At 39.4% G+C, this 17,008-nt stretch overlaps 1 protein-coding gene across 12 annotated transcripts in view; it reads right to left on the bottom strand.

Annotated features, from left to right (window-relative positions):
* Positions 1-976: 976 nt before the first annotated feature.
* WT1 (WT1 transcription factor) overlaps positions 977-17,008 on the bottom strand; it is a 36,024-nt gene continuing 19,992 nt past the window's right edge. For 3 of the 12 annotated variants that reach the window (XM_074148834.1, XM_074148841.1, XM_074148846.1), the window contains 5 exons: positions 15,852-15,954; positions 14,324-14,474; positions 7,591-7,680; positions 5,853-5,945; positions 1,109-2,458 (listed from right to left, as the gene is read on the bottom strand). In XM_074148834.1, coding sequence (XP_074004935.1) covers positions 2,337-2,458; positions 5,853-5,945; positions 7,591-7,680; positions 14,324-14,474; positions 15,852-15,954 — 559 coding nt within the window. In that variant the 3' untranslated portion in view covers positions 1,109-2,336. Of the gene's footprint in view, positions 1,003-1,108; positions 2,459-5,852; positions 5,946-7,590; positions 7,681-14,323; positions 14,475-15,851; positions 15,955-17,008 lie in introns of those variants that run through there. The other 9 variants (XM_074148835.1, XM_074148843.1, XM_074148842.1 and 6 more) reach the window with 7 other exon arrangements.

Genomic DNA, 17,008 nt, shown 5'->3' with positions numbered 1-17,008 from the left:
ACTGGAGGCTGATTTTTCTTTTTTTGGCTTTTACTATAAACACTCATGGCAGCTCTCTATTTTGGGCGCAGACTGGAAAACAGATTGTTTTGTAGTTGCAGGAGGCTGCTGGGTAAACCAGAGGACATTGTTATTGCGACTGAACTTTTCTCTCAAGAAAGCAGGAGGAGTTGCTTTATTTTTTAATTCTGTGCAGTTTTATGTACACCATTCGCTCCAAATATTTGATGTTTGCCACACTTGTTATGAGTTTCTCCAGAGAGATGCTGTCTTTTGGCAGCAAAAGATAAAGTTGACTGATACAAATGAGTCACAGTACCCCAACAGTAATTAACAGTGATGCAATACCCATGCGAAAAAGAGGACTTGAAGAATTAACTGTTGAGTTTTCTTGACGATGCAGCTGCACTTTAAGAGAGAAAGCTCAACCCATCATAGAACTCCATTGTGTACATTAGAGAAAAAAGCTTGGCAAGATACATTAAAGATTTTTGCTAAAGAGATACAAATATTTTGCAAGGTCAAAGGGCGCTGAGGCAGGCTGTACTTGCTTCCAAAGAAAAGCAGGCAGTATGACAAAGAAACAGTAATATTTTTTTATCTTCATTTTCACACTTCATCATCTAAGAAAGACTGTCTTTTTCAACCTGCTGAACTGATTTAAGCCACCCCAACTCTAAGTTAACTTTTACTTAAAAGTCAGTCTACGACATCCTAATCTAAGAAGTTATCTGTGCTTATGGCTTCAGCCCAGTTCTACAGAAGGCCAGTACTGCTATTTATAAACTGGATTTTGCTGTTCTACAAAGTTCTTAGACAAATCTTACAGGTTGAAAGAAAAGGAATAGTTTGGTAAGAAGACGAAAGATGGAAGCAACTGTGTTATAGCATAATATGAAACGTGACACTGTTTTCTGCTGCCAGTATGATTCCCAAGTGAGATGGATAAATTGTGGTCAAGACCTGGACAGGTTAACTAGTGGTCATCAGTGCTGGTGGTACCTTTATATACAAAAAAAAAAAAAAAGGATACTATTGGACACGGCATTTGAAATTTAATACCAGACATGAAACAAGACATCTGTTGGACTCTCATTTGTTTCTCTTTGAATGGGCTTTAATTGAAAGCTCAGTGAAAAATGCAGGTTACATTCTTAGTGTTATCAATAGTTTGTAACAGCAACAACATCAGAACAGTGATGCATCTAATATTTATACACTTTCTAATTTTAGATGTCTAAGAGCAATACATTATCAGATATATATATACACACAATTTCAAGCAATTAAAAGTAAATAATAAACCCCTCCTCCCCAAACCCTGAAACAATATATTTCCTTACACTAATAATGTCTTTTTCACATATACTTGACAAAGAGTCTTTTTAAGTTACTTATCTTAAGAGTAATCTGTTAATGGAGAACCTGGACCAGCCCCATTAAAAGTTCAGTTTTAAGTTTATACAGCTTGCTAGCCACATAACCAGTGTGGCTTTACATTGTAAACAAATCCCAAATGTCTACAATGATTGGAATTAGTTTTGTGTAAAGGAGATCTATGCATCTCATGATAGAATAAATTTAAAACAATACATTAAAAAGGGACAGAGAAAGGGAGAGAGTTATTTGACAAACAAAACAGTTTTGGGGGATCAATTGTGTGATTATTTAAAAAACAAGTTAACTTAATGGTAAGATTCTTGTTTTCTGTACAGAGAGGCTCTGGTTCGTCTAGCTTTAGCTGCTCTAGGAATACGTTCTTTAAAAAAAGGTTTGATTTGTGAAATTCAAAAGCAGAGCTTTGAACTTTAAAAGCTTGCCCTGTGGCAGTACGAGTATAAAGTTTACCAAAAGTATCTTCGGTGACTGTTCTGTCTCGTTTTGTGAGGACAGCTGTACTGGCATTTGGAAACCTCAGCGTATGCACAGACGCAGGAAGCGTAAAGCTTACCTTCAGCAGGGAGGCATCACCCTGCCCACTGCAGGGCTTAAAAAGGTACAACAATGCGTACCTAGAAGAGTTCAAGTGAAAATAAAACCAGAAAACTGGAGACAGACGTGGAAGGTAAGCGTAGTTTATAATGATCTTGAAACTGTGGCAATCTTGCTTACTTTTTTACAAAATTACAAATAAAAATCTCTTGAACTTATTGAATAGGAACCTATGTAAGTCCAAATGGAAGACAAGGCTGAGCAGAATCCTACGGTTTAGTTAACTTGTGTCAAATGGGATGCGGAGACAGCTGCAGCTTTCTGACAGAGGTGATCGAAGATGGCTGATAAAGTTTGCAGTAGCTCATAATGTCCCATCTGGTTTATTCACTTGTTTGAACTGTCTAAAGGGCCAACTGCAGCTTAGTCATGTTCCTCTGGTGCATGTTGTGGTGACGAACTAATTCATCAGACCTGGCAAATTTTTTTTGACAGCTGGGCCACCGGCAACTGAAAGGCTTTTCACCTGTTAACAAAACACCCTGTTATTAACTGGGCATACAGCTCGCCTGAGACACCGCTATTTGTTTTCTTTCTGCGGGGTTGTGAGGAGCCAGGCAGCGCCCCTGTCAGGAGGAAAGGCATCCCGGGCTGTCCTGACCGGGTGTGGGAGTGCCCTCAATTCCTGCTCACATCAGCGCTCGCTGCTTTCCTACATCTCCCGCAGCTGATACTTAGCAAAAGCCTTTTCCGATGACGGAGAACATTTTGCAGCGGTTCGCTCCTGAAGACAGGCCCTTACTGAACACCGGGTTGCCATGTCAGCTCTCGAATGAACTAGTTTAAAAGTCACTCCGGCATTCGCACAAGCTTCAGTCACACCCTGGGCTGTGGTGCAGACACACTGTTAGTCACTGTGAAAATTGTCAGTGACTATTTAGAGCTTGACCTCAAGTCAAGGAGAGTTTTTTCCAGCCAGTTCAATGAGTTTTGGCTGAAGTTCTTTGAAACTGGTGAGTGTAAGTGCATATGGTAGAAGCAACAGAGTTCAGCATGAAGTCTGCTGAGCCAGACTGAAAGTTTCCCACTACTATCTAAATAAAGTAGATTCACATCTATGAGAGATCTTAGAGACTCAAAATATTCAGTATTTTTCTAACATTCCAATGAGCATAATATTCACTAAAAATTACCCCAAGCAAAGCACATTCAATTTTAACAAGAAATGCCATCACCTTTTTACACTTTAATCTGGTCTCTTGATTTTCTGCAATGTTTAAGTGGAATTTCGGGCTGTGTTTCTGATGCCGCTGGAATGCTGATGGAATGCTTTCATTAGTTCAGAGCAGTGCCCAGTGGCTCATGTTTCTTTCAGAACTGCATTTTCCTTTTTTCCCCCAAAAATAAATGCAATATTTTAAAGTAGGTTCAGCTGTGGGGCTGGGCTCTTCAGTACTGTCTACACACCTCATACTCTCCAACTCAAGACACGCTGAGGTGGTACAAGCTCACCCAGACACCTTCTCCTCTTTGCTTCACACTTTGTGCTCTTCACAAACATCTAAATTCAGGCAAAAGGGGATCTGGGCTTGGCAGAAATGCGTGGGTTTGTTTGCAAAATCCCGTACAATATATTTAAGTGGAGGGAGGGTGTTTAAAATCTACTTTATCCATTTAACATACATGCTGGCAAAAGTGAGTGCATAAAACAAAATGGGACAAAACTGATCTGGTCAGAGGTACTGACAGAAATCACAGATTGTGTAAAGCGGTCTTCTTTCATCTCAGCAGCATTAGCAAAACCATCTTGTGAACTGATGCAAGCCATCTATTACTGGCCAGTTTTCCACATTTTGCTGTTTCACAAGCAATTCTGTTTGTCCTCTCGCAACAGGGGGCAGCAATCTCTATTAGTTCTGTGCTGGGCACAAATTACTTTGTACAGCTTCACTGTACAGATATAAGAAATCACATTTCCATCGCTAAAAAAATGTATATAGATGTCTAGAGTTTTCCTTTGACTCCTTTTTTTGCTTTCTACAGCAAAGATTGCTGACACAGTAAAATTGCTTGTGGAGACAGAAGCCCCTGAATTTGTAGCTCAACAAAGAGTTTGGCAGTTGACTTAAAATTAGGATGGAATTAGATGAAAGTCACCTGTGCTTTGCTTCATCAAGGTTTAACATGGAGCAAGTTAACTTGAGCTCAGTGTTTTGTTGCAAAATTTAGGGGGCGAAAGAAAGAAAGAGGAATGAAGCTACAGGGCAAGATGGAGATGAAAAATCCCCACCTACCACTTGGGATATGTGTATTTTACAGTCAAAGAGCGTGACACATCCAAAACCGCCGAGAGGAGCATCATGCCAGCAGCACGCAGCTGGGCTGCAGAGCTCGCACAGGCCCTGAGCCAGCAGCAGGCAGCAAAGCCCACGCAAAGGTCTGCGCTATGAGGTTATCAGTGCTCCAGCGAGGCTGCTTTCAGCAATGAGTACAGCGTGGGCTTGGATCATGTGGAGCAAGGAAGAGCTAAAATGGGGAGATGAGTTTCACTAGAAAAAAAAAAAGAGAGCAAGCTCTTCACTGCTTTAGCTAATCTGGGGTAAAAAAATGCTGGAGTTGTGAAAGTCTTGAATTGGCAGATCAGTTAGCAATGAAATGGGATGGGGAATGTAGTTTATCCTGACTTGCTGGCATATGACAACTACTTGCCATTTTGTCTCTACCAGAACGTACCTCTCTACCTCTTGCTGATTAAGAAAATACCTTTCTTCGTGGAAATGCACAGAGACCCAGACCCTGCAGCTCAGCATGAGACTATGGGGAGAACCCAGGAACGCAGCCATGGCCTTTACCATTTGCAGATTGCAAGCGCAGATATGGCCGTTACTCGAAGCGTTTATTTGGCCGGTGCCACAGAAAATGCCATTGTTCTCAGGTGAATTATTTCCTTTATTAAAATCTCTTTTTTATTTTTAAAAGTCTTAAATATGTGTTTTTATGGTCCAGAAGAGAAAAAAGAATCCTTAGCAGGGAGAAAAAGATTTTCAGGCTCCTTGTCCATCTGTACAGAGACTGAATTTAAAAGGTTAACACCAGTATAGAAAACACTGTGACATCTAATAACATGTCAAAGTGCTCGGTAAACAATCACTTGGTAAAAATACTGCATACGTTGTGGAAGAGAACAGAAAACGTCAGTTCATGGGAATAATTCTAACACTTAAAACTAAAATATAGAGGTTGCTGCAGTTGCTCCTTAATGGTGTTTACATTTACGTGAAGTCTGAGTAGACTAAAATGGCCTCCTATTTTTTTCCCTGTATTTATATGAAATACTACGGTTTCTACAAAAAGGTCCTTGAATATTTGAGTAAGCTTTTACTTTAGTGTCTGTCAGTGTGAGTTTGCAAAAGGCACTCCTTTTATCTTCTGGAGAGATTACAGTACAAGCAGCAACAGCAAGAGCTTTGCCATGCTATCCTGCATTAGGCTCAACTGACACTTAGGAGAAGCATGAGTAGGCATGAATACTTTAGATTACAGACATTCGGCTGAAGCTAGAATTAAAATTTCTATCTTGCAGGGTTTTTTCAGTAAAGGCAGTAGATCAACTTGACATTTGTGGGCTGAGACCGTGATGTTCAATTCATAATAGCTGACAAAATATATTTTGCCAAGCTGAAATTTCTTTAAACATAAAGAAAGCATAGTTTCCAAAATTACCTAAAGCCCTTTGTGAAAAGTGACTATGACACTCGGCGAATGTAGTCACACTGAAAAATCAGCACGCTCTGAAATTCTTTCTGTTGTTTTGAATATTTAACTCCTGGCTAAGAGACTTTCTAATCATGTAATTTACAACAACATTGATTTAGACTTAAAAAATAATGAAATATAAATGTGAAGAAAAGTTTACGCACTTGTTTTACCTGTATGAGTCCTGGTATGAGTCTTCAGATGATCAGATCTGGAGAACTTTCTCTGACAGGTTTTACACTGGAAGGGCTTCACACCTGAAAAGACAAAAGTCTACTCTTATATGCCAACACCTTTTGAAAGGGTGAACAAAATCAGCTATTTCTGAATTTTCAAAAGCCTGGATTTTTTTGTACTAGTTACTGTAACTGCTCCTCCCAGCTTCATGCCTACACATTACAGAAAGTCATTAATCGGGCCACCATCCCTTTGCAACCTCCTCTCCCGATGTCTGAGTCTGAAGCATCCGAACAGCACCATCATAAACAAACACCCACTTACACCGTTGGACTAAGGAGGCTCTGCAAACTTTCTTAATTCTGATCCTGAGACTTGGCACCACTGGCAACATGTATGAACAGTATGACATAAGAAGAATAGAGGTGTAGAGGCATATTTTTATTTACTCCCAATAGCCTTACCTTACTTTACACTTCTACTAGTTGCTTTACATACTACACATAAGTCTTGGGGACTGCTTAACGCAGATATGTTCTAGGACACAGTTGCTAAAAACATATCCCACCAGCTTTCAGAGACACTTCCTACATCTCTCAGTAGCACCATTTAAGTGGGACAGAACATCTTTAGCAAGGAAAGTAGTAGGCAGAAATCCACCACAGAGCAGCGAGTAAACCAATTGTCAGGCCACTCCCTGAGACCCGAGACCCAAATGCACTTTCTTGCTGTGACTCAGTCAGAGAAGTGCTCTGAAGCCCTTTCTCCCGTTCCATGCAGAGTGCCCTCATGGTTCCACTCCCAGACAGGAGGCTGAAGTCATCACCATCTCCTCTTCTGTGACTTTGAGAAGGGCAGTTGTCTCCCCTGTCAATCTAAACTAGACCGCCAAGAACTTCTGAAATTATTAAATGGGCTGTCTTGAAGTTTCCAGAAAATGGTGTATGCACAAAAAACAACATGCTGAATTTGGACTGAACTCACAAGTAGTTTTAGCTGTCTCGGAACATTCCACCCTGGAAATGAGTCTCTGAGAAAGATACACAAGTGTAGCTAGGACCCAGACCCGTTCAGGACCACTGCTGCCCTCTGCCCTGCGTGTGAACCGCTGTACCCTTTCCAGGCTATTTGTGCGATCCGACCAGCCAGATCTTTGACATTTCTCTCCTTGCTACTACTAGAATCCTTCTCTAGTTGGCAGAATTCAAAAAAGGCTCAAATCTAAGCTTAAGTGGTTTGCTGAATGATAGCCTTGAGCATAATAGCTAGTGGGGCACTTCTTCTCCAGCTCTGCTTTCCGCATATCAGTGCACAGTAATTCCACCTGCAGTGTTCACCTGTGAGCGCTCCCACATGAATGTCGGAATACCAACACTAGTGTTTAGCAGGTTACTCACTGGCAACTTTTTCTTGCAGATCTGTTCAGTTTTTTTAAATGATATGTTCCCTCTATTGGGGATACACTTTGACTAAGAAAGCTGTTTCAAACAGATGGCGGCAGGATGAAAGGGTCGTCTATACAACCTTAGCAGTGCCTAAAATGCCAATAAAAAAAAAAAACAGCTACAGTCCTCTCCTGAAGCTAACTTCAAGAATTGGGTACTACAGGTAGCATGTATGAGCAGACACAACAGCAGAAAAATACAAGTTTAGAAGTATACTTTTTGGATCGCAATTCACACATAAAGATGAACTCTTATGAGCAGAGATGTGTGGTCAACAAACCTGTGTGTCGTCTTTGGTGCCGTTTGAGTTGGTCTGAACGAGAAAATCTCCGTTCACAGTCCTTAAAATCACACTGATAAGGTTTTTCACCTGTAAAGTACCAACAGTTTATCAGAAAATGCAACTAAATGAGGGAACACATCAATCAGAATCAGAATATGAAACGTGTTACACTGAAAGACTTCTCTGCTGTCTGAAGCAGTCCAGCGGCACACCAGGACTCATTTGCTATAAAACCATACAACTGTGCTGGAATCAGTGGGGAAAGGCTGGCACAATTCTACTGCATTGACACTGATGTTGAATCTGCTCCTTCTAAAAAAATAGATCATTAGGTTAAAGCTACAAAAAATTTCAGGTTGCATGAAATATTCTTATTGCCTTTTGCTGGAAAAGAACAGAAATCTCTTGTTTTGTATTTCTCAAAAAACCAATATTAAGTCCTTTCCACCTGTTTCAGTAATATAAAATTTGTACAAGGGAACAACTTGTAGTTTGCTCTAAATTGGATTTGAAGCAAAATCAAATCCAACAACACCCATGTAGGTGGTAGTTTTAACCATAATAAATGGATTAGCAAAATTCAACCACAGAAATATACATTCTTTGCAAAACACAAATGATGTTTCTTCCACAAAGCAACATTAAATAGAGTTTCTCCAGTAGGTGCGCACCTCCCGCAGGCAATCCTATGAATTATTGCAAAGCCACATGTAAATATAAACTCTTCCTCCACCTCCCATACAGTTCAGCAGAAGTCCCCAGGATGGGTTTTCTCTGGGACAAAAAGTGAGATTCTGACTTTCAAAAAAATTGAAATCCTTACAAGCTAGCTTCTCAAATGAACATGGTTTTCAATGCAAAGGACTTCACCAGCCACTTAAACATGCAAAAAGAAATGCAGCACTCGAGGAGCTTGAGGAAGGAGGGAATCGCTGCTGGCATATGGCATATCACAGAGCTGGTGAAATTTGGCCAGCACAAAAAAACCTAATCCTTATGCTGTTACAGCAGGACCTGCATGATCTTTCAGATCTGATTTGCATCTAGTCTAAGGCCCCTTTGCACAACACTGGAATCCTGCAAGAGCCTTAGATATAACTACTTTTATACCTACATGAGGTCTGTTTACAGTCCCACAGCCCTGCGCAGAGACCTCAGCACAAGAAGTAATGAAAAGCCGGGAGAATCTTGGGTTTTATCTGGAAGGTACACACGAGACCAGCTGGCACCTGCTTTGTCTACGGTGGAAAGCTGAGATGTAAAACAAAGGTCTGGTAGGAAGGACCTAAAGAAAAACATCAGCTGAAGTGGGTAGTGAGTTTAATTTCTCTAAGTATATTTTTAAGCACGCATCACTTCCATAAATCTTCATTGCAAGTGTCTGCATTTCTGATTTCATTATGATGAGGAAATGTATTCCGGTTGCACTGGTATTCTGAGATACCACTGCAAACAAGTTGAGTTTAAAGCAGAAGCATTTTGATCTAGGTAACACCGTGTAAGTAGCATATTAAGAAGAGCATTCCAAATTCATACTGGTGTGGCTACAATCAAAATTTCACAAAAGCAACTAAATCTGCAAGAACAAGCTAACTTCCTGTGACAGTCACCCAAAGGAGTTCACTGATTCGCAAACCTAGGTGTGGACAATTTCCATGTCTGCTCTGCTTAATTTATTAGCATAAGGGATTAAAGTTGCCACAGGTGTTTGAAATAGTTCCCTACACTTTGACCGCAAGGACTCCCTGGGGGGTGCCTGCTTTTCAGAAACCACTTACTTCCAAGGAATTCAGCCCTTTGGCAGATTTAAGAGGGGGAATGTCAGCAGAGCAGAATGCAGTGACAGGATGATTGTCTGCTAATTGCAATATAAACGCAGAACATGGCTAAGGAGGTATTTGAATAAAACAGTATAGCAGACCTGGTGGCATGCACAGGAAAGTATTTCTTTAAATACGTTAAAATATAATCTTGACTAAATTAAGGACAAATTTAACCAATGCATATATTAAAGGAATCAATCCAAGATGCTTACACAGAGATATGATGGCACCACATAGAAAACAAAAAGCAAACAAACATACAGAGGCACAATATTTAGACAAATCCTAATTTCCCTTTCCTTCTACATCTTCAATATCAGCTAGTGCCAAGCAAAATGGCTGCCAAAGCCAACTGTCACATACCTGTTCACTCCCATAAGGTTCATCAGAACAGGATGACAGAAATGTCCCAGATTAGAAAAAGTCCGTTAGTACCTCATTAAATCACTATACTGAGAGGGGTTAGAGCAGTGTCTAGTTTCCCCAGGCCTATTAAAGACTCTCCAGTAAAAGGCTAAAGCCTCTTAATGTATGAAAAATACCCCATAATGCTGTCACCTTCCCAAGTGACCACATAGAATTTCAAAACAAAACAGGAGATGAAGACGAAGCTTCACCAGTCCTTCCACCTGTGACTCGGAGGCTTTTACATTTTATTACTGGAAGAGGACACACAAAAGAGTCTAAACTCGGTGCATAATGAAACAGTCAAGATGGGAGAGGATAGAGGGAATAGTAGTCCTCTAGTATTTAGGAAAATATTTAGAAAAACTAAAGCTCAACAATCACAGAACAAGTATGAAACGGCCTTTGCACATATTTCAATAAATGCTTCTAATAAAAAGAATCTATGTATGTGCTCAAAAATAGTTAACTTAAACTGGAGGAAGCACGGGCACATTTTCTCTGGAACAAATTCGTTTGCATGGGAAAACAGAAATTCCTACTGGAGTAGCAGTTGCACGTAATGTTCATGAACATTCCATTTAATTAAGGAGTGCTGGAAGAGCAAAAGCCCATCGCTAACAAGAAAACATGAGGAGAGGAGGCTGATTCTGAAACCGGAGTATGAATGCAAGTATGAATGAGAATCTGAGGGCTTTTCCACACTCCCTTCACCAATTTAAACCCATTTTCTTGTATACCCACTTAATTAGATGAGCACAACCACATAATCACAACTTTACTTCACTAATACAACATTTTTCTATTCAATATAATTTGCTTTAGCAATCTTAGAGAAAATGTGTGTTTCTTTATTTAGTAGAGAGCCTTTATAGGTAACAGCTCCTGTCATCTTCACACTGGAGTTCAGATGTGAGATGTCATCGCTGGTTTGTAACTAATCTTATATTTTAGACACATAAGTATTCTTACTTTATGCCATAGAAACAAAAGCCTAAAAGCAGTCCATGCTGGGCGAGGCCAAATGTCCATCCAGCCCAGCAGTCTCCTACCATGACTCACAGAAGATGCCTGCAGGAGAGCAGAAGATAGCGAGGATACAGCAGTACTTTCCCTGGCCACTCTCCTAGTATCCAGCAGTTGATGAGTTAGCAACTTTCTAAGCCAAAGCTGGCTTTCTATTTAACACCCATTAATGGAGTTTCTTTCCATGAATTTGTCCAGCTGTTTCTTGAACCCACGCAAGCTTTCAGCTCCCACAGTATTCTGCAGAATGGTATTCCATGGCTTAGGTACGAAGGTCAGTATTTCAAAGCAACGTTAATGAAAGAGTGCTATCCTAGAAGTTACCACACTGGACTCCTCTTAAGGGGGGAGCCTGTGCAATTCCCAGCTCAGGCACAATTACACCCATTTATCAGTTTATCATCTCTCTATACAGAGGACACAGCTCTGCCTTTCAAAGGCGTTGTAGTGATGAACTGCACTAATGACTGCAAAGCATTTAGCAGCACGGTGGCACGTGTCATAGTAAAAGGATATTTGCTTTTGTCAAAGCAAAGAAATCATTGTTAGATGATAAGCATAAAAATCATTATTACATCCCCTGAGCTTCAGGAATTCACCATGAAGACCTGAGTCCCCTACCACATAGAGGACAACCTTCCTGATTCTCATACTTCCTTGTAGAAGCTCATACCTGCAGTTGAAAATATTTAGGCTGAAGAATATCCCTGGCAAACAGGCAGAGAATATTTTTCTCTGCAAAGGTGCTCAGCTTTCCGTTAGGATAAACCCAGTTTTTCCAATGTGTGGCACAGAACCTTGTCTCTGGCAAGAATGCTGATGTTTTCACCATAAGTGAAATTTATGGAGGTCTAGACATCAATTTGTTTCTGCAAAGAAATCTCTGAAGTCTGCCACTGGATGACAACTCACATTATTTGCTGTACTGTTGAAAAGTTATATGTATTTTTGTATTTCCTTTCAAAGGCCTTTCTACTGCAGCAAAATACACCAAGATAAGAAAAAAGCTTTTTTGGCTGTACATGTTTCAATAAAGGCATTGTTAACAATGGATAAGCAGTCTTGGAGGGTACAAAATGTCAACATATTTTCAACTAAGTCTATGTTGAAACATTGGTAAAAACTGATTACAGAATCCAACTTTGTGTTTCAGGACCCTGCTTGATTTTGCAATGCTGCAACCGCTGAAGAATGGAAGATGTGACGAGCCAGTCCTCTGTAAGTATCTATTATAGAAGGAAAAGATAATCAAGTGCCAGTGTTATTCTGAAAAGATACTATCTGGTGGTGTTATATTAGATATATGTAGCAGCTTGTTTTCAAATCGTATGTTCATAATCAAAAACATTGACCTACCACTACACTAAGAAAGGCTGAAGATCTTCAAACCCTTGAGTGAATCCAGAACCACCTTACAGGAGGACTAGTAAAATTTTATGTTGGCTGTAGAGAGATATATCAAACACAACCAAATTATCCTCCACTTGAGCAGACATCTGACAGCTCTCCTGACTTTACACCGGCTTGTCGGGATTCCTCCCCATCGAAACATTGAAGCAGAAAAAAGAAGAAACACATCCCTTTGTTTAGTAAGAATATTAGGTGTTATCTTTACCAACTACTTCCAGTCTAATATGCTAATTTCTCCAGTCCAATTTCTGTATTTAGTAGAGAACTCTAGAACGGAGTTTTGGAGTTCATTTGTTTACAGACAGAAAGATGATGAGAGAGCCTAAGAGACAGCCACGTAATTATCAACATAAACCAATAGCCTCACTCGAGTCATACTGGCCCCTTAAGGTATTCCCTAACATATAAAAACAAGCAGGTGAAGAAAAGAAAGAAGGTGCAGAGAAGTGTGAACTGTAGCTGTCGTAATTGTTATCAACAAGACACACACGTTCTTCATAGCGACGGTTTCCTTCACCCTCTTCCACTATAGCATAAACCAGAGGAGGTGTATGTATGACCCCAAAGGCAATGGGAGAAGTCTCTCTAGGGATGCTAGATGGCCATAGACCTATCCTCTATGTCTTTTGGGGCTTTTGTGATTCTACATGCCTAGATTATATGTGGTATATTTCTGAAAATCTTCTCCAGTTAAGGAAAAAAAAAATATATATATGTAAACTGAAGTCTTTGTGATGCATACAGAAATAATATTGCAAAAGCCAAGCAACAAAATGGAATAAGATACAGGACCAGAACAAACAAATTATGACTGCTAAAATACAGGATAAATAAATTTAGGAATGAAAGAAATAGTTATTATGAGAAAAATTCAGAATTGTTTAGGTATACTTGAGAAAAATACTTCAATTAATGGACCCCAAAAGATCTTTCGTGTTTCCAATTTATTTACAGAAAATAGAATAGCATTTCTGTAGACCTTAATCTCTAAAGACTAAATTTTAGTCTAAAATTATCTTGAATATGTAATCTGAGCAACACTGAAGGTATCTATCTGAATATTTTGCAACTTGCCCAAAGCAAAAATGATTTGTAATGTTCATTTCTCACCTATAAAGTATTTTACACAATTAACTAATGTCACCACATGGTCTCCAAAAGGACAAGTTTGCAACAATTTTTTATGAGATGTTAGACAACCTGCTAGGTCACAGCAGGATGGACTGCCTTCCTGTTGTCTGTTTCAGCCCTTTGACCTTCCATCATATTAACAGCTAACTGAACATCCATATTTACAGATTTTTTCCACATATTTCTAGATTAGCACAGAAGAACTGCCTCCATAAAATGATGACAGGCAATCAAAAGAACGCATAAGGATCATATCTAAAGGCATATCATAATTTTGCTTTTCCAACAGTGTAAATCTCCCAATAGGGGAAATAATTCTGTTTACTCTTTGGCAGGGTTCAACAGGGCATTTGATTTCCACGTTTTGAGATGCAGTTTACATTGCCTGAACTCAGAGAGAAGCCAGATCTTAGCCCACAAATGACTGGCTTTGGGCTCAATTCCTCATGGAAAGATCCCACAGCAAGGAAGCCCATTTGCCAACCCCTGCCTCTACCCCCAACCAGAAAAGGCTTATACAGGAGGACAAGAGGTTACTAAATGTCTAGGTTCCTCTTGTAGAGGAAACTTCTCTAATAGTTAACAATTAAGATTTAGAACAAGCTTTGATGTTCCAAAATGAAGGAAAAAAAAAAAAAAAAAAAAGGAAAAATTCACGGCCCTGAAGGATGCTCTATACCAGTAAGAGAGGGAAGGGGGTGATCTACTTGCTGTCAGTGTTGCTCTGTGTTTTTCTTCGCTAGATTCAGAGTGTCTTCAGCATCCAAAAGAAGGATTCCCCAGATGACAGAGCACGTACATACTCATCTGACAGATTCTCGCTGCCCCTGACCTGGCAGATCATTTCTTGCACCTTATGCTATTTTAAAATCGCCCTACCCACTCTGCTGTCCAGTGCTGTAACGTGATTTATACCAATCCATGTTGACACTTACCAGTGTGCTTTCTGCTGTGCATCTGTAAATGGGACAACTTAAAGTATCGCTTGTTGCAGCCAGGGTAGGCACACATGAAGGGACGTTTCTCATTTGTCTCACTCGCTGACCGGACAATAGTTGGAGCTACTCCTGGCACCCGCCGGACATCCTACAACGACAGAGACTTGCCAATGCAATGTGTATGTTCTCAAGCTTTTACTTAACATATTCAAAGACAAACAATCAGAGGCACTTCTCCAGGATAAAGAGATACTCAAATATACTATACTGCAAACAGGCAATTTTCTTTCATTCTACATTAATGAAGTACAACCTTAGTATACATTAATCTGTTCTTTGCAGAATATTAAAAATTATTTGAAGGTGAAATACAGTGAACTCTACTTATTAAATTCTCTCACCAATATTTATATGCAAGATTAAATGGGCCACGTTCTGACCTCATGTTTAATCACACGATCTGGAAGAACACTCAATGGCATATGAAATAAGTTTTAAGCTTATACCAGTGTAAGAGATAAGAGCATGCGCCAGAGTAGCATTCAACTCTTTATTTTAAATATTTGTATGAAGTTAAAGGACAGAGAAATTAATGTATTGAGTTAATACAATTTGATTAGAAACAAAACAAAAAAGACCGTGTAGGTGGAGCTGGTTCAGCCTTAATGCATTTTGGCCACTGTCACAATATTCCATCAAAGATGATCTTCGCCTTTTGGGATAATTAACTTCCTTAAACAATGTCAACTGCTTACTTTTATTCACTCAAAAAAAAAAGCTGGCTCGTGAGCCTATTTCTGAGAGCTTGCCCCTGAAAAATGGCTTGTTAACTATACGAAAAGGAAAAGGAGAAAAGATGCTATCTAAGAACCTTGATGTATGTTGACAACACAGAGCAACACAGAAGAGGCAGATAGTAGCTAATGACTTTGCCATCAGTTTTAAGAAGATTATCTTTTACAGTGGTATTTATCGATCATATGACTGTTTTAGAAAGGGAGGAAATTAACTCCCGTGAATGCTAAGTTCCTTCCAAATATTCACTAATTACTTAGTCATTAGGAAACAATCACTTATTATATTTTGTTTTAAGGAAGCATATTTGAATTAGCAAAGTTTTAGAAATCCGTAAAAGGAAAATGTCATCTAACACTTTCTTATATATAGTTATCAGATGTAGTCCAATGTAACCACAGAAGCTTCACACGGCCAAAGGGATCGGAGCTAGAGGTTGGAAACTGGATCATATATTTTGGACCATCCTGTGAAGCTGGTAAGGAATATTGCCTCACAGATATGCTTTAGAAGAAGGAATAAACAATTTTAAACAACTGTGTCAGAAAGAAATCTTACATTATACTTCATTGGCTTCAGTGAAGTCCAGACACTTCTGTAAAGCATTTCTTGATAACACAGGGAAACCGCAAATCAAGGATGGATTTATAAATACCAGTGAAGTAGTAAATGAACATTATAAGCAGGCAGCAGTTTTACTTTGTTTTGAAGAATGCTCTGCTATACTCACTTGTATGCCTCTAAAAACTCCATGGGTGTGTATTCTGTATTGGGCCCCACAGCTGTATAACATGGGAGCGCTGTGGTTCTCATTTTCATATCCTGCTGTATGGCTGTAATTAAAGAGGGGAATAACGGAAAAATAAAATATTTTTCAGCACTCAGCTCCATGTGAGAGGTTGCATTTCTTAAGTCAGTGATAACATATGCAGAGTTCACTTTTATAGCCAGGATATCCAAGTTCAAATGAAATTCACCAAAGGAAGCCTGCTCTGCCTTCATATGGATCTGCTCCCGCTGGCACAATGCACTGACTCCATACGTACATCTATTAGTATCCATTAAGACAGCCCGGAGAAAAAAAAAAAAAAAAAAAAAAGTCATGATTTGAACTGTGTTGTATTTCCACAAAGATTTTAGGTAAGAGGAAAAAATCCACATAGCAGCATAACTGTGTCATGTGCACATGTACACGTTATTTATCAGTTAAATGTGGGGCTGCCTATTGCTAATATCTTTTGGAATGAGCAAAATGCCTCAAGTTTCACATTAAGTGCAGTGGATTTTTGTCAGCACCTCATGACTCAGATATTACCAGATACTACCAAGAAAGTGATGACATTTATAAGAATAGCAGTCATGTCCTCATAAACAGAGATTACAAATCAGTGTCCAAACTATTTATCCCACATATCAGCTTGCAGGATGCGCTACAGATTAACCCTTTATAAAAATAAAATAAAAACCCAAAACCAGCCTATCCCTACTAGGTATAAATTTTCAAGATCGCTCATGGAGCATCATCACAATAATTTTAAAAATTTGTAACCCTTCTTGTGTTTTGGGGGTGTCACAACCATATGTTTTATCTAATTATATTCTTCAGAGTCCTGTGTTCTCCTGTCCAGAATGTTAGAAACATTTCTGTGTTTCCCGTTTCCAACCTTCTTAATGTCAAAATTATGTAAATAAATTTTAGGTTTTATTTTTAAATGAGTATATTACATTAGTGTGTACATTGCCACATGTATTAATATACATTGGCAACGGCAAGTGTTCATGTTTTGCACTGCACTAGAAATTAGAAAGCCCAGAACAAAGCCCAGGGGCACAGAGCTAGGGACAAAGATGGATACAGAGGATGTTATCCCAGTCTTTGCCAAATGC

This window comes from Numenius arquata, chromosome 6, assembly GCF_964106895.1.
Source record: "Numenius arquata chromosome 6, bNumArq3.hap1.1, whole genome shotgun sequence".
Classification (NCBI taxonomy): domain Eukaryota; kingdom Metazoa; phylum Chordata; class Aves; order Charadriiformes; family Scolopacidae; genus Numenius; species Numenius arquata.
Note: the sequence above shows the minus strand (reverse complement) of the source record. Positions and strands in the feature narration are given on the sequence as shown.